Raw genomic sequence first — 18,968 nt, forward strand, 5'->3', positions numbered from 1 at the left:
ATTCATGTCTGCACAAGTTTTGGTAGCTCAACTTGTACAGATTAACAGATTGTATCTGTTAATGCAAAGGATACAGCTCTCTCTTCAACCCGTCCTGATATCTTAGGGCTTTGAAGGAAGTCTTTTTGGACAGGAATCTATTCTGCTGTCATTTAATAACACTAATCAACGCCTATTGAGAAAAAAATACATTCTCCTCACTGCCAGAAACCAAGAAAAACTGAGACAAATTGTCAGAGGTGGTCTTGTTTACCAAAGCGGTAGGCCTTCCTCGGCTAATTCGCTGGTAGCCAAGTTGCACAAACTCTGATCCTCTCATCAGTTAGTCAAGATGGAGGAGCATCACCACCTTGCTACCTGACTATTATAATCTTCAGTAACGGCTACTTCTGCTGCCTCTTCCCTCGGCCACTGGTGAACTCGCTGCTCCCGCAGCAGCCGCCGCTCCTCGCGCCTCTTTAGCCGGTTCTTCTGATGCTCCTCTTGCTTGGAGTACTGGAAGCGCTGCAGGAAAAGGTCCTTTGCATATTCGTACAGTTGCACGTCCAAGAAATTCAGCTCCTCTATCCGTTGCCGTACATCCTCACCAATGTCCACATTGGAGGCCCGTGTAACATTGAATTGGGTAAATGGGGAAATGAATTTCAGGTTGAATGTCCTCTCAAAGAGATACTGCGTTTTCCTCTGAAATTCTGTGAGCCCAAAGAAGGCCATATTTTTCAGATTGCTCTTGGCGCTTTGGAGAAGAATTGTATTTCTTTCACTCTCATTCATGAAAGTCAAGTTGTAGCATCCCACCAGGCTGAGGTCTGCCAGCATGCGCACCTGGCGGTTGTTGGCCAAGTTGTAGCTACAATCCATGAATTCCTGTAAGCTGACTCCAGACCAGTCATCTCCTTCGTAACAGGTAGGCAGCTCGTCTGGTGTTGGGCTTCTTCCATCGCACATATGAAGGGAAGTTTTCCACGTCGCACCCCTCTGGACATGCTTCCATTCACTCAAGTACCGCGACACCGGATCCCTCAGCATCGTGATGTAATAGAAGTTCCTGAAACATATAATTAAACACAGTTTTAAGATTCAGTGGATTTCACTTTTTTATTCTCCAATAAAATGATTACCAGCCGCCACCCTCGCCACCCCTCACCCCTTCACTTTTTCCAGTGTAATGTAGGCCCTTTAAGTGACTACTTCTGAGACAGTAAAAAGCTTAAAGCTTCATAAATGCTGTGAACAAAATACAAGGTAAATTAGGGGAGAGAGAGAGATATGAAAGGAAATAAGCGGCTATCAGAGAAATGGAATTACTTTGACCTATCAACTCTTCAGTGGCAGTTACTTTATGTAGAAGCCAATTAACTGGAGTGTACTCCCCTCTCCTTTGAAATGCTAACCCTCCATAATATCAGAAACAGTGGGAAAAGAGATTTATATAATCTTGCCACTTCTCTTCTGGACTGAGACATGCATGTCTCACAAGATGCACAAGATGATAATCCATACAGCGCTTGATTAGAATATAAGAGAAGCATGAGCAATTTCATGTGGATGCTGCAAGTGCCAAAAATAACACCATGTGGAAGACTGGCATGAGCCACCTACTTAAGAAGAATCCTATTATTAAATGAGTTGGAGTGAAGATAATGAGAGACCCAAAATCCATTCAAATGACTTAATTTTAGACAAGTGCTTGATTGAAATTAGTTATAATCATGTAGTACCAAAGCATTTGTTGATATAAAGATAATCATTATTCAACTTCACCTGTCAAGAACACAAAAGAGACACCAAGAGATATTGATGTGAAATAGAGCAAATAACTGCAAAACTCACATTGTCAGTTCATCTTTCAGCTATTGAATTCAGTTTATATGTCTATTTATGGCAATCTGAAATGGACTGCAATCGAGTATGCTTCAAGCAGGCTTTCACAGATTGAGATTTTTTACTGAGAAATGTTTTATTCAATAACAACTCACTTGAATTATAGGGTCATATCATAAAGACATAGCAAAACCAAAACGCTTACGATTTCTGTCAGCTAGAATAACCAGTAGAAGATTCATGACTAAAATTAACATAGGGTCCGGTACAAAAATAGGCTTGTGAGTTTGCATGACTCATCTGACTGCAAACAATACATTAACACATCATGAGTCCTAAGATTTCTTAAGAAAAGTCTGATCGCAGTACTCTTTCTTGAGCCTAGAGAGGGATGAAGCAAGTAAGCAAGAGGCAAGCTTGCTGAAGACAATTTACCTTGTAAACAAACCAACACTTTGTGAGGGTCATCTCATATAAAAGCTAACTCCAGTTAAATGAAAAATCTCGAAATCGGTAACAATCTCCAAGACAATTACCTTTCTTTCTCAGATATCCCCCATTTTCTGCCACTAAAGATTCCCTGTAACTTCTCCACAAACCTCAGGTTTGTCACAAAAATAGATATTTCCCCACATCTTCCTAGAAATGCAGATACAATCCCCAGTGCCAACAAAGCAAAAGCAAAAAGGGCTGAATGCTTTGTCCTTACTCATTCTGAGTTCTCCACCTACAGGATCTATAATATATTTTCTGGAATAAGGTTATGAGGCCAAACTACAGACTATGTTCTGCTGCAGGGTCATTTCTTGAACTACTATCTAATGGAAACAGCTGTTTCAAGAATTATTTCACAGCAGAATGTTTACAGGTGGAAGGATATAAACTAGAGAGTGCTGTGGGTGTATTTTATCACTCGCATTGGAAGCCAGGATTCGTGTTAGCATGAGATGATACTCTGAAGGATAATATTTCCAAAATTATTTGGAGCTTGGGTTTTCTGGCTGCTGCTCACACATGAGTAAGCTGCACTTCAGCTGTTTTGATCCACTTCAGTTACTTACCCAGCCCACATCTACAGTGAACCCAAGGATCATGCAACCATTCATAGACAGGTATTTCTAAAATCCCTCTTCGCTACTCCTGCAGAGAAGGAAGTACCAGAAAAACTCCTGCATGCTCTGCAGTATAGTTCCACTGTGAAAAACACTGTCTTTAAGCACTTCAAGCACAGCTTTCCCTTCTCAAACTGGATGCTCCTCTCATTTGGCTCCACCTTGCATGTATGAGAACACATCAAGAATTGCTTTCCAACTAACAGGACAAAAAGTAGACACATTTCACTAGTGTCGTGCAGATAAAGCAGCCCAACTCCCAAACACCCAACAGCTCTGAGCGTACAACATCCAGCAGGCACTGATAGGGTTGTGACAGAAAACAATTGAAGCTCCAAGGGAGCAGAAATGAAAAAAAATGGACAAAGATTCAGAGGCAGTTGCCAACATCTACATCAACAGAAACATGGTGTTGGCTTAGTCCTTGTATTGCTGCCCCTCCTCTCTTTGGGTAATTTTGGATGTTGATATGTGGTAACAGATGGGTTTAAAAGTTGCTCTGGACAATTATTTATACCTCTAATAATAGTTCTGTCTTTCCTCACCCATCTCCAGCAGTCCCAGTCAGGCATGACTCAGAGCAACAACAATTAACAAAAATACCTCTTTTGCATCAATCATTTCCATTTCATCCCTGGATATGCAAATGTGTTTGATATGCAATAAACAGGAGTTCGAAGCAAATGCAGGGAAATGAGAACAGCACGTCTTTGTACAATATCCGCAGCTTCCCTTATGCAGACTGGACAAGAAACTTTCACCAGTCTGTTGCTGCTTGTGAATTCCTCCTTGTGAATACTCAACTTCTGCATCTGTTTTCACTGTCCTGATTAATTTGCTTCGGGTTTGTGCATCTTCCGGAGCTTTGCCTTCTTGTGTTATCAATCAAATGGCTTCTTCATCTGGCAGACAACCTTCAACAGCAGTCTGACACACATTTAGGCACTAATAACTGAGAGTGGAGCCATCTCCGCCTCATTCACAGTTTACAACCTTCTGTTTAACCTTCTGTCTGTGACTCTCTGTCACCCTTTTAACCAATCTGAGGTTGGAAGACCTTCATATTCCTTCCACCTGATCCTGGGCACCATCCAGATGACACTGTTACAATGCTACACAGAGAACTGGAGGATGCTGTGCAGCAGCCATGGCACAAGTTTTTCTTTCAGGGAAAAGGATGTCATGTCTCTAGAATAACGATATAAGTAAAAATACATCGGTCGTGCACATTTGTTTCAGTTGGAAAACTACAAAAATTATCTTAGGAAATTGTTTTCAAATGTTGACATTTCTGGATTAAACACAGCAGCATTTCAGAGCTCTCAGTGCCTAATACGCAGTGTTCAATCACACTAAGAATGGCTGAGAAGTCAGCTCATAATACAGACAAGAAGTAGTTCATAAAAATATGAAACTGGAGATGGCCTTCAGTGTCACCTTTCTTCAGTAAAAGAGCATCAAGTCAGCTATACACTGAACATGCCTGAGCCACTCTGAATACAGATGTGCTCTTGTTCTCGTTGGTGTGAATCACCCCTTTGCCTTGCCCATGCTTTTGCTTACATGGCTATTTTAAACTCCATAGCTACCCACTGTGGGAAATACTCAGCAAAGAATTAAGTAATAACTTCTGTTACCCTGTTTGACAAAGCTAACTCATCATAGACTTATTGGCTTCATTTCAACACTCCCATCATTGATTACTCAAACTGCTGTCACAGACAGCCTCAGTGCTTAAAGGACAGCCAAGCAGAATACTCTGGCATGTCAGTGAGAAGATGTTTTGCACAAAAAATTCCAAATTATTTAAAAACTATACAAATTATATCTATATCTATACCTACATCTATATCAGCGTGTGCGTTTACGCATGTGTATAAAAATAGACATTGGAATCTGGCCATAAGCTGCAGTTGTCAATGAAAGAAAAATCACAGTAAATGCATAGTCTCTATTTGCCAATGTATCTTGTGACTGCCTATATAAACACATGGACATGCACCAACACTTCAGTTTACATTTCAGACAACACTAGCCCACCAGTCACGATGTTAGCTCCTCCTGAAAGCAAACTTCATACAACTTCCCCAGATTAAACCATCTCCTTTTAAGCATAATGTGCTGAAACTAAGGGATTATCAAAACCATCACTATGGGACAGTTGATTGTTTGGACAGATGCTAAGCACTGTGATGGTCAGGACAAAGGCCTGATGATCCATGCAAGGGCTCAAACAAGCACTGGTGTGAAGCGTGGGCTCCACATTACTGTTTACACTAGAATTAAAAAGCACTTGGGAATTCAGAAGGCTCTAGTCCCACTCGCATGAAATCCAGTCTCTTCATTAGCATTAGGCAAAGAAAACCTTTAATTAATAGAACAGCTAAAACAAGCTTCTAGTTATAACCTAAGAACATGTATTTCTTTCACATTAAAAGGTATTTTAATATAAATACTCTAATCTTACATTAATCCTTCAATAGTATTGCTTGGGTTTAGAAATTAATTTCAGAGGAGCAGACTGTGATGTTAGCAGAGGTGATTCTAAACGAGGGCATTTTGCCTCTTCTATCACGGTGGAACAGACGTCTCAGCTGATGGAGGTTTACTAAATACAGGAAAGATCACCGCACATCGAGAACAAAAACATCCTGTGGGGCCTCCTGGGGAAGAAGGATGAATGGCACCTGCTCTGCCACTCCCGCTTTCTTGTATGGAGCAGTGGGCACAGGGAGAGCTCACGCAGCACTCTCGGAGGCTCAGAGAGGAGAAAACCCAAACTATTCCTTCTTCTTTCTAAGTGTGAGGCAGGACCTTACATGCAGAGAATGAGGAGCTTCATAAAAGGAGAACACCATGCTCCTAGCAGCTGACGAAGAGACAGAGGAATGTTTGAAGTGGAGAAAAAGAGTCACTGGAGAATATTTTGGAAGATACTAACAGACAGAAGAAAGAAGAACCAAAAGGACTGAAAAACTCAGGTGTGTCATAAAACCATCCACGTTCTGTTTCTTCGTGGTAGCCGGGAAAAGAAAAGCCATGGTCAAGTTTATGACCCAAGTCAAGACAAGAAGTTAGCAGCTTCAATCCTAGAAGTGAGTGTGGTCCCAAGGAAAGGTCTGAAATACCCAGCAAAAGCCAGCACGGCAGCACGCTTCTGCTAACGACAGAGGCTGTGGCAGGATGAAAGGTTAAGAAGGATCTGCATTATGTGAACCAAAGTCTTATGCTTCCCAGTTTTATCCTGAAGCCCAAGTTCTCGGAGGCACTGACAGAGTTCACCACCAACCAGCAACCTCTCTTCAGGCAGTGTACCAGCAGTATAGGTGATGATGAAGAGAAGAAGGTAAACAAATGAAACAAAAATAAGGATAATGCAATACATGAATTAGGGAATAGGATCATGCAACAAGATGGTGGAGGGAGGCAGAAAGCAAAAGAAGCATTGTTAGACGGATCCAAACTGGGCAAAGTCATCCTAGCGTAATGCAGATGTAACAGCTCATGGCTGGCAGCATTACTGTGCAGAGTGTCACTGCACCTATGCTGTGTTTAATTTACAGATAACCTGCCCAGTGTAACAAGAACTGACTGTAGACTTCTTATTCAGAGCAACAGTACTGTAACAAAAAGCTATGAAACAGTCCACAAACTACATGCATGTCCATCTGCCTGCGGGAAGCATCGTACTGCTTATCCCCCAGACTCTAGCTAGCCCACAAACTTTTGCAAAGATCATACAGCAACAGCACATATGTTTCTAAGCTTAGCATCTGTCACAGGATGTGATAGGAATGGTTTTCTAGGATAACCTTTCCAAAAGTTTGTGACCTTTAATACTATCAGCTGCCCTCTTAGGTTTTCACAGGTTTCTTTACAAGTCTTTTACTGAAAGAACAGCAGTCACCATTAAGAAGTCAACATTTATCCATTCTTACCACACACATCACCCATTCAGCATGTAAGAAAAACACTTAATTGGATGTTTTCTCAGAAGATCTGAGCACCTAGCACTTCTGCTGTTTTTAACTGTGATGATGGCATTGTGCTTACTTAAAACAATGGCTGTAATGTTCTATAGACACTCAGTTACTCCACATTAAAGGAGAATTAGCCATTGACTTTGGCAGAGTTAAATAAATAATTAAAAAACCCCTTACATTTTGAGGTACAGAATCATAAAATTTTAGATACTCTCATTATTCCTCTAGGATTTTGTCCCATGGCTTTGAATTCAATCAGAAAAAAAAAAAACTCGCCACTGTTTTGTATTTCCAAATTGGCCACAACCTTCTGTTGGTTAACTATCCCTTTCGCTCTCCGAATGACATATAGTGCAATGAAATCCACAGGACATGCCTGCTCAGAGAAAGGATTGGATACCACTTCCAGGGTAAGACATTTAAATGCAGTGGTCTACATATAAGCTATGTGTCTAAGCATCATCTGAAGCCAGCGTGGAGCTGCTCAACACGGGCAGTGGTGTGTGTCCGGAGAGTGACGCAGTTGGCCAAGGGTAGGTGCCAGCTCTGGCATCAGCTGTATCACTTCAGAGGCTCCTTGTGCACTTAGTGGGAGCTTAGACACCCACTAACTTGGAGATGTCTGCCTTGTAGACACCTACATACAGGTATCTCCGTCTATAAGGTGAACCCCATGCCTGGAGTCCAAGGTTCCCTTTCTACGCAGATGCATTCACCAAGCTCAAGCTTCAGGCTGACCTCGAAAACTGACCAGAAACATAGTTTTGTAACGAGTGAGAAGTAACTACAGAGAACCTCCATTTCATGATTTTTTGTACCTATGATATATATTTATTCTAGTCATGTTAGGGTATTTCTTTCTAAGCATGTTTTTAGAGCTGGAGCATTCCTAAAGTAAATGGAAGTTTTAAATTAGTTATTTATTATAGAATCATAGAATCATAGAATGGTGTGGGTTGGAAGGGACCTTAAAGATCATCTAGTTCCAACACCTCTGCCATGGGCAGGGAAACCCTCCACTACACCAGGCTGCCCAAAGCCTCATCCAACCTGGCCTTGAACACTTCCAGGGATGGGGCATCCACAACTTCTCTGGGCAATCTGTTCCAGTACCTCACCACCCTCAATGTAAAGAATTTCTTTCTTATATCTAACCTAAATCTCCCCTCTTTCAGTTTAAAGCCATTGCCCCTTGTCCTATCGCTACACGCCCTTGTAAAAAGTCCCTCTCCAGCTTTCCTTTAGGCCCTCTTTAAGTACTGGAAAGCTGCAATAAGATCACTCCGGAGCCTTCTCTTCTCCAGGCTGAACAATCCCAACTCTCTCAGCCTGTCTTCATAGCAGAGGTGCTCCAGCCCTCGGATCATCTTCGTGACCCTCCTCTGGACCCGCTCCAGCAGCTCCATGTCCTTCTTGTGTTCGGGACTCCAGAGCTGAACGCAGTATTCCAGGTGGGGTCTCACGAGAGCTGAGTAGAGGGGCAGAATCACTTCCCTCGACCTGCTGGCCACACTTCTTTTGATGCAGCCCAGAATATGGTTGGCTTTCTGGGCTGCCAGCACACATTGCCAGTTCATGTTGAGCTTCTCATCAACCAGCACTCCCAAGTCCTTTTCCTCTGGGCTGCTCTCAATCTATTCTCCGTCCAGCCTGTACTTGTGCTTGGGATTGCCCCGACCCACGTGCAGGACCTTGCACTTGGCCTTGTTGAACTTCATGAGGTTCTTACAGGCCCACCTCTCAAGCCTGTCCAGGTCCCTCTGGATGGCATCCCTTCCCTCCAGCGTGTCCACAACACCACACAGCTTGGTGTCATCTGCAAACTTGCTGAGGGTGCATTCGTCCCACTGTCCATGTCACGAACAAAGATGTTAAATAGCACTGGTCCCAGTACTGATCCCTGAGGAACACCACTCGTCACTGGCCTCACACACAAATTATCTCACACAAATCTCCAAATCAACAGCTAGAAAACCAGCCTACCATCATTTTGTTGTCCTTGCTGATATATCAGTGTATCAGTGAGACAGGGAGACAGCTTGGAGTCAAACAGCTGGGATTATATTTCTGGTTCTGGATAGCAAAGGAGGTTGGTTGCTCAGAAAGTTACTTGTGATGACATGGTCTCTTACAGGCAAGAGAAATGTGGTGTTTGGGCACTGGGAAGCACTGAGGAAATGGGAAACCTCACATTTTGTTGCATGTTAGCAGGGATACTCCCTGTCACCAACTTCAGTTTCTTTTTCAGTTTCTTTTACATCAATCGGCTTCTTTAGGATTCATTACAAAAGTCCTGATTTTTCTGTTCAGAGATCCTAAGTCCTTTTTTTAAAAAAAAAAATATCCTCCGAAATATCAAATTAAATTATGTATCCATGCTACCAGAAAAACCTCAGAAAAGCTTTACAGCACTACTTTATTTTTTTGCATGCCTGTTGATCAGAAGATTTGTGTCCCACACCTGATTAAAGAATGACAGATGACAAAGAGTGTCTTTAGACATCACTCACTCTCTGACATCAAACAACTTTTAACAGCAGTGATTTAGGGTAATCCAGAAGGGCAGAAGAAAGAGAGTGAACCAGTGGTAACACAAATGCTGCATGTACATTAGGAATTTTTCCACCTGAAGAGTCTAATTTTCCTTGAAGTGGAGCTAGGACAAATTTAATAATGGTGTAGAGCTATATGAGGATGTGAGAAGAGTGAGCTACTAGGTAAGCTATTTGAACATAGTACTGCTTTAGATTTATATTATATAGAAAAAAGAAGATTTTCAAAATCCAGTGCTACATCTGTACTGCAAACAATAGTAAACAACATTTTTTTTTTTCTTAAATACCTCAGGAATGAAGACAACTGGCCTGGGACTATGCAAACTCATAACTTTCAAAATCACAGATCCTAACTCCAAAAGCCTACAGTAATTTTGTACTCTTTTACAGTATATAAAATAAAAAACCATTAAAATAAAACCAATGTTTTTTACATATCACATTGACACGTCCTTCAAAATCATTCATGAAAATGGATCTCATGACCTACTGCTGCAAAAGGAAACTGGGAGTCATGAGACTTTTTTCTTGACATAGGAAAATATAAATGTGTGAGGATGCAGATTTTAATGAAATATTTCAAAGCAAGTCTAAGATGTTAGGTGGGGACCAAACAGCAGCCTTCCAGTGCCTAAGAGGGGTCAGTGAGAAGATGACGCCAGGCTCTTTGCTGATGTGCAGGGTAGGATAATGAGAGACAACGGTCATAAACTGAAAAGAGGGAAGGATACACAGAAAATAATTTTCACTATCAGAATAATTAAGAATTGGGAAAGCTTTGCCCGAAAAAGCTGTGCACCCTCCATCCTTGGAGGTTTAAGACCCAACCGGACAGAGCCCTGAGCAACCCCATCCGTGTTCAGTGGTGACCCTGCTCTGAGCAGGGATCTGGGCTAGAGACCACCCGAGGTCCCTTCTCGCCCCAGAAGTTTTGTTATTCTCCATGACAGTGCAGAGTCTTCTGTCACCTAACGTACAGTCCTGTCAGAAAACACATCAAACCAGAACCAACTTTCCAACTCAATCATACCTGTACTCCTTTGTTCTTTCCTGGCTACCCAAGACAGAGTACAGGGAATGTGCTTTGCTTTTTACAAGACTGTGGGGTTTTGTATATGATTTTAACTAGGGCTGTAACACTCTGAATCAGCACACCCTGAATTATTAAGCAACTTCATGAATATTTATTTCAATGACACTTTGTTCAATATAGAGTCTCTAGAAATTGGAGAGGACAGTGCAGCAACCACATGTCCCTAAAGAAATTAATACTGTTTACAGGTATCAAGTCTGGATCTTGAACAGCTCCTAGACTAACGGAATGATGTAGCTACCCATGGTTTTAATCCCAGCATTTTAGAAAATGCATATAAATAGTATCTGAGTATGTGTGAGCTTTCTGAGCTAATACATGTCTTTTCTGTGTATTGCCTTTAGGATTTAGGCATACATTTTCAAACACGGAGCATAAAGTTAGGCATCTAACTCTGTATTTAAACAGATACATAAACTCAGCCTCATTGCCAGTGAAGAAAGCACACTGTAAGAGGTAAGGATGCTCAGGTACAGGAACCAAGAAACCATGGTCTACTGACTTATTTAGCAAAAGGAGGCTCCCAGAGTGCTCTTCCCTGCCAAAGCAGATAGCAGCATTCGATTATTCCCTTCATAAAACACCCTAGTCCCTTTCGAAATATCCTTTTCATGCCATTACTCCTGTTGAAAAGAGCTTGTGAAAGTTGCTTCTAATGTTTAGGAACACGAGTCTCATTCCCAGACTAAACTCGGTCTTGGTCAACTTACATCCAGTTGTTCTTGGGTGAACACTGCAAATACATCGAGGGGATTTATAAATGCATCATCAGAGAAGGAGAAATGGCATTTAAATTGGAGATGAGAGAGCAAGCACACCTCTCAGATTTCATTTTACAAAGCTGAACTAGTTGCTATTGTCTCTTCTGATAAGACAAGCAAGAAGTGACTACCCTGTAGGCCCCCCAAACCCTCAGGTCTCTTCATTCAGAGATGCACCCTGAGTTTTCCAACTCTCAGCTTTCTATGCTAGCTTTTGATAGGAAGATCACATAAGTAAGACATGCTGAAAGCTCCTGAGATTGGTTCTGGTTTTTGATCATCCAAGCAGTCCTTTCACGACATTTGAATTTGCACAACTTCACATTTCACTATCGTGGCTAGAATCAGGCACATTTCACATGAGGCCTCACAGGTGCCTCGTACAACAAATACTTCTTATTTCCACTGGCAATGTATTCTCTGATACACTCTCACGTTGCCTTGGCTTTTTATGGGTCGGCGTAACTCCGGAAACTCATACTCACCATGTTACTGGCTAATATACAGACATCTTTCTCCTACCCCTGTCCCTGTTTCAGCTGGTATGCACTCATTTGATAGAGAAAATCTGTTTCTGATGGCCTCAAATGCATGATCTTGTGCTTGTCGCTACCAAACTTCATTCCACCTCTTCTGCTGAAATCCTCAAGGTCATTAAGCAAATTCCATTAACATACTTCAGCTTTTTCTGCCATCGTCATTAATGAAAACATGAAATAGGATCAGAGCTAAGACCAGCCCTGAGGAAATTCATTAATAACTTTCCTTTAAACCAGAAAATTCCTCTTTCAGTACATTCCGTTTCGTTACCAGCTTCTTGTCCACCAGAAAATTCTTATGCTCAGCCTCATGTTTTCTGCCTTGTAGAATAACTTCGCAGATGCTGCTCTATCAAACACTTTATTGAAGGTAAATCTCCCTTCTCCTATCAGAGACAGATGCAGGGTATTTCCATGTCTCAGCCCAAAGGCTGAGAATGGCGGCCCCAGCTTTGCTCTGTGTGAGAACACAGAAAATGGTTAAGATGGGGAAATGACAATTTATTTGAGAGCGCAGTGGTCTGGAATAGAAATGTACGATTAGGCGATTTGATGGAAAAACAAATCTGCCACTTTCCATCAAACAACCTTGATACAAATTGTAAATCATTTCTTGATGAGACACAAATCTAACAAAGTTCCCTCCAGAGATTTTTGTTCTTTGCCTAAATTATATCAAGCTCAGTTGTTCTAAGTTTCTTTAAATTGCTGAAAGGAGTGAAATAGCATGAGCCTTACTGAAAGAATATAAATATAAAATGCAATAATAAATCAAATAATAAGAATTTGGTTGTTCTCAAGCACACGCATAATAAAAACCTTGTACCTTTGTAAGAAACGCTGTGTGAGCACACACAGGAGGAAATACTGTTCAAAAGCAACAGATACACAGTGTCTTACAAGATTCTTTAAAGATACTGTATGCAAGAGCTTTGCGCCAGAGAGAATAAGAAATCCTTTGTGGCCAGGATTGGCAAAGGAGGAATCCATTGCTCACATTGCCCTCGTTCTACGTCATTGCTATCGTGCACAGATCATTGCTGCCTCTCAAAAGAACTGTGCAAATCTGGGGAACACACAACATCTTTATTCAAAAACGTTGTTTCTCCTGTCTGCCTTTGCTGTGCCACTGCATGGAAGGGAAAATGAAATGAGGATATATTTGTGCTCCTGTAGCACCTTCCTCCTCCCAGAGCTGCCTGTAGCCCCAGCTTGGGCAGGAATTACTCAACTTGCCTTTCTCAGAGAGATGTTACGAGTATAGGTGAGACAAGCTAAGGGGATGCCCCTCAGCATCAAGCAGCAGCAGAAACCAAGGGCTGGCCAGAGAAAGGAAAGGTGACAACAGGCAAGGGACAAGAGAAGAGCAAACCTGGAGACAGCATAGCATGAGAGACCTGCAGTTTGAGCTTGTTTTGCCAATTTATCTTCCAAGGGTTACAGAAACCAGTCTGGGAAGGGACTCTCCTGATCAAGGCAGATGCCTGTAATCACGGGTAACAGTTTAGCACAGGAGGATTCACAAAATGTCCCTCATGAACAGAAGACCAGCCACAAAACCTTCCTCGCTATCAGGTCACAATCTCCGAGCAGCTGCCAGCAAGGTTACAGCAAGTCCCTGTTTCAGGAGGAGTCTCCCTGGAGCATGTTACTGCCCCGGTGACTGAGCACACAGCTCCAGCTGCCCTCGGCACGCGTTCCTCCGGCTCCAATGCAAAGAGACAGAGATGCAGAACTCCCATCTATTCGGTAACTTAAACAACATCAGGGCTTTTGTAATGGTTATAAAGAAAAAGCCCCTCCATACTTTCATGCAGAATTATGAGAGATCTTGCCATAACATATGGCAAGAGTCCCCGCTGCCTACAAGAATACACGTAACTGGGACAATTCAATTTCGAAGAACCCCTGACAAGACAAATAAAACGTAGCCAGACCCTTAAATCTTCTGACATTTATATTTCTTCAGTCAGATTTTGTTAGGTCTGAAACAGAGAAAAAATATTTATCTTAAATTCAACTACAATGTTTATGTTCATCCTCTTTCTCATTTTTGAAGGAGCTGTTGCTACACCATTTTATTCTCTGGCTAGGTAAGAGAAGCAGCATGGACATCTCCAGCATTCCTCTGTAGCTGGCTTCACTGGAAATCCGGTTTGTGCCGCCACTGGCATGCATCCAGGCTCCTTTCCTAAGTGAGCTGCCTCTGATTTCCAGCTAATAGCTCAGTTGCAGGTGCTCTCTTCCAAATATGGGATGCTCAGACTAAAGTTCTGTGAGACTTTTCACTGCAACTCATTTTGAATCTGTACAGTAATCCTGCTCAATTAATAAAGTAATTAAAAATAAAAAGGCCCAGTAACTGAAATCCCTTTGAAAGCACATCAATTTATTCTCTCTAAGCTTTGCCTCAAGTCTTTATTAATTCTGACATCAAGCATAATGACCACAAATTATAAATGATCATCACAAAATCCAGGCATCACAATAATTTTCTTGTCCTACATGCTGAGATTTTAAAACATGTAGGTTTGATCATAACTTTTGAGATTTGCCTCTCATACAGTGAACAATATGACAATATGCATATTAAAGAATTTCAGATGATTCTTCTAATGAAAATGTTGTCAGAGTAGTCTTTCCTATTTGTTCACTGAAGCAATTCACAAAAGCTAAGGAAATTGTTTGACTGTAAGACAGAAGTACTACTTTTGCTTCTCCTAACATTCCAATTCTTGTGATGAAACTGTACATTTTTTTCCTGTAAGACTTTAAGCAAGCAGATGACGGAATATTTCAATTTAGTACTTATAAGACAGACCACTGACTTTCCATTTTACACTGCACATTGTGTTTTCACTAAAATACCTGAAAGCATCTAATCAAACCCAGAAATGTTTGTTATGAGTAATACAACTCAAAGCTATAAGCAATATTGCTGTCTTCCCCTCCACTGACCTCCTAACAGATTTCTTTCCACGTCAATTTAGACTATGTGGACTATGTGTGTGTGTATATATATATAAAAAAAACTATATATACATATTTTATAGATAATCTCCACAAGGGGGCCCTCTTATCTTCCCCAAATCTTGGCAAAAGCTTAACTTGTTTTCCAAAAATTTATGTCACAAAGCTTTTGTCTACAGACACTATGGTATCTTAGAATAAAGGTTTTACCAACTCGAATAGAGTTTATGATAGAATTTTATACAAGAAAAACTGGAATTTGAAAGGGAATCATTTTTTATGTACAATTTGCACTATACACCTGGCATGCAGAGAACTTTGATAAAGCTTTTCCAGGCTTACTACTTGCAATAGCCAGCCAAAATAAGACCTTTTATGCACCACCCCCGCCCTCCCCCCCAGGTCAGCTCACACTGCCGTGGTAAAGCAGCCTCCAAGATGCAGGCTGGCTCTATGTTATATTGTAATTTGTAGGGTGAGCCCAAAGTAAGTGCTATTAGTGATTTCAGCTCTGTGTGAAAGCATCCCCTAGGCACAACTGTTAAGGTACGAATGGTATTAAAGTCATTTGCACTGTCCTCTCAACTCCCAGCAGATATGGAAAACAAATCTTGTTTGTGATACCTTGTTATTTGCTTTCATATTCTGAATGTTTCATGGAGACAGTGTTAGATGTTCTCGTCTTCTTAACTCAACTGTAGCTCTGTGAAGTTTTTATTATTTACCATCCCTTTGACCTCGGAATTTCTAACAGAAATGGGGCCATCTCCTTCTTCTGACCTCAAATCTTGATGAATCAAGGCTCTGACACACATGCCAGGCAGTGCACTGCTGTACCACTACCGGCTGAGGATGGTACGCTCTCAGAAAGAAGGTAATCATACAAAATAAAGAAGCCTGGGCTTCTAACCTCCAACTTTTATGAGGGATTCTGTACTTTTCAGGAAAACTAGTAAGTGATTATGTGAATTCAGCCTTGCTGATACAGCGCAAACCCGCCAAGCTGCTAACTCACTCGAGCAGATCTCCGCACCTTGATCTACAGAGCAAACTTTAAGCAAAGTTTTCACAATCGCTCATCAGCACTACCATATGACAGTCATGTTCAACTCGTGTTGATGACAGAGTTCAGGTTGCTGCAATACTTGTGCATTCTGGTAAAATAAAATACGCAAGGTGCTGATGGGACTCCATGTGAATTACCGTCTGCAGTAAGTCATCAGGGATGCCTTTAGCTCTGCAACCCTCCTCTGGAATGGACAAATCCTAATCAAAGAAGCACATTTGTACAGTGGAGGAAAAGCACTTCCCAGTCCCTTCAGGCCATGAAATGACTACTTGAAGCATGACATTTGATTAGCCTTATTATCTCAACTCATTTATATATAAATGCTGTTAGGGGCCATGAAGCCACCCAGCCCTTATTAAAAACCGGACACAGTCTCTGAGCTGATGTTCTCACTCTTCCTCTTTCTTGTCTGTAAAAACAAGGAGGAATTTCTGTTTCTGAACTGCAGGTTTTAATTTTTGCAATTTTATTATTGTACAATAACCTTCTTCTCTTACATTAGTGCAGCACACTGTTGCCGTACCCCCTCACATATGCAAATAGGTCAGGCTTTCTAGCCTTTCCCCACAGAGATGTTTGACATTGAGACTCAAAAAGATCTAGTATCTTTCTGAACTAAAGGCCAGGGGAATAGTGCGCAGGACTTTATTTTCAAATGTATCTCTCATGGAAATTAATGAACATCTGTGCAGACGCTGAACGTGAACTCAGGCAGCAGAAACAAAACCCATCTGAAATTGAGCTTAAGGTCTGGGAATACCTAATAGTAAGGATCTTTGTCTTTGCAAGTTGAGGGATGTCTTCCCTTCCCTTTGAAGAGCCAGTGTACTTCTCAGGTCACAAACTTATCTTGCTCTAAAGGAAATGAGATGATAACAGGGTTATGAGAGATATTTCTGCATTAGCAAGGAGCAAAGTTGCTAATGTGTATCCTAAGTAACACAAAGATTTGAATATGAAACACTCATTAAGATTCTTTTATAGCCTCTATAAATTGCTTTCTGTTTCATACAGAATATTGCTGTCAACATAATCCAGCAGCAATGCAAACAAGAAAGCAAAATTCAGGTTTGAAATGTCATAATATCATGAACGTTTTTCTACAGTTGTAATGATTTCAGTGTTTTCCTGGACTTGTGCAAGGCGTTTGACACTGTCCCACATGACATCCTTGTCTCTAAAATGGAGAGACACGGATTTGACAGATGGATCACTCGGTGGATAAAGAACTGGCTGGATGGTCGCACTCAAAGAGTTGTGGTCAATGGCGCAATGTCTACATGGAGACCAGTGTCAAGCGGTCTCCCTCAGGGGTCTGTTCTGGGTCCAGTGCTGTTCAACATCTTTGTCAGTGACATGGATGACGGCACTGAGTGCACCCTCAGTAAGTTTGCCGACGACACCAAGCTGTGTGGTGCCGTGGACTCACTTGAGGGAAGAGATGCCATCCAGAGGGACCTTGATAGGCTTGAGAAATGGGCCAGTGCAAACTGCATGAGCTTCAACAAGTCAAAACGCAAAGTCCTTCACCTGGTCGGGCCAATCCTAGGCACAAATACAAACTGGGCACAGAGTGGGTTGAGAGTAGCCCTGAAGAGAAGGATTTGGGGGTGTTTATAGATGAGAAGCTCAACATGAGCCAGCTGTGCACTCATGTGGCCCAGAAGGCCAACCGCATCCTGGGATGTATCAAGAGAAGCGTGGTCAGCAGGTTGAGAGAGGTAATTCTCCCCCTTTACACCGCTCTTGTGAGACCCCACCTCGAATACTGCGTCCAATTCTGGTGTCCCCACCATAAGAGACATAGATCGCCAAGTGCAAGGTCCTACATCTGGGTCGTGGCAATCCCAGGCACAAATACAGACTGGGCGGAGAATGGATCGAGAGCTGCCCTGAGGAGAAGGACTTGGGAGTACTGGTGGACGAGAAGCTCAATATGAGCCGGCAATGTGCTCTTGCGGCCCAGAAGGCCAACCGCGTCCTGGGCTGCATCAAGAGGAACCTACAGGAAGGCTGGGGAGGGACTTTTTACAAGAGTGTCCACTGATAGGACAAGGGGAAATGGGTTTAAGTTGAAGGAGAACAGATTTAGATGAGATCTTAGGAAGAAATTCTTCAGTACGAGGGTGGTAAGACTTTGGAATAAATTCCCCAGAGAAGTTGTGGATGCCCCCTCCCTGGAGGTGTTCAAGGCCAGGTTGGACGGAGTCTTGAGTAGCCTGATCTAGTTGAGAGACGTCCCTGCCCATGACAGGGAGGTTGGATTAGATGATCTCTAAGGTCCCTTCCAGCCTATGCCACTCTATGATTCTATGATTCTATGATCTTTTATCTAATGGAGTAGATTACTTAGTCTGGGTCCATCTTATTTTTGATACACATACGGAATATTACATATTTTTACACAAATTAATACCTGTGAATTTAAAGAAGGAATCTCATCATAGTTTCCTGAGCTGGGAATTACCTGCCCAGTAAAAATAGCCAAAAAAGAAAAGGATGCAAACTAATCTGGTTTTGCTTTTTTTGCTTTGAAGCTGTTCCTTCTCAACGGGCTTTTTCTAAGGCAAAATTTTTGTTTGTAATTGTATAATTTTTCATAGATGACAAAACTATACATCCCAATAGTCCCGGCGAGTGCTGCTTAGCACTTGCTATCTCCGCTCCCCATCTTGAGATAGCAGCTGCTGTATGTTCAGGCTAAACTACGGCTCTGCCTAGATGAAAAGGAAGTTTGCATGCACATAGACCTTTACTCGTGACACTTTAATTTGCTCCACGGCCTTAATAAATACACCAGCATTAAGCATACTCATGCAAACCACAGCTCAAAAAATAACTCACTTCAGACAGCCAGACGTTTTTCCTCATTGTTTCCAGTAACACCACTCTTACTGCTAGGAACAATGATTAGCACAGGCAGGGATTTATCATCAAAAAATCACACTTGGAAAAGCAGCAGAGGTCCGCAGAGGTGTAGCAGGGGACTAGCTGAGGGGTCACATCAGTAGTCCCTGAGCATTAAAGGAAAAAGCCTGGTAGCGTAGCTGGGCCACTGCAGC

At 41.9% G+C, this 18,968-nt stretch overlaps 1 protein-coding gene across 3 annotated transcripts in view; it reads right to left on the minus strand.

Moving 5' to 3' along the window:
• Positions 1-342: 342 nt before the first annotated feature.
• Positions 343-18,968, minus strand: part of HS6ST3 (heparan sulfate 6-O-sulfotransferase 3) — a 326,480-nt gene continuing 307,854 nt past the window's right edge. For all 3 annotated transcript variants that reach the window (XM_086611290.1, XM_086611281.1, XM_086611277.1), the window contains one exon: positions 343-1,048. In XM_086611290.1, coding sequence (XP_086467416.1) covers positions 343-1,048 — 706 coding nt within the window. The remainder of the gene's footprint in view (positions 1,049-18,968) is intronic.

This window comes from Tauraco erythrolophus, chromosome 1 (assembly GCF_009769465.1).
Source record: "Tauraco erythrolophus isolate bTauEry1 chromosome 1, bTauEry1.pri, whole genome shotgun sequence".
In the NCBI taxonomy this organism is placed as follows: domain Eukaryota; kingdom Metazoa; phylum Chordata; class Aves; order Musophagiformes; family Musophagidae; genus Tauraco; species Tauraco erythrolophus.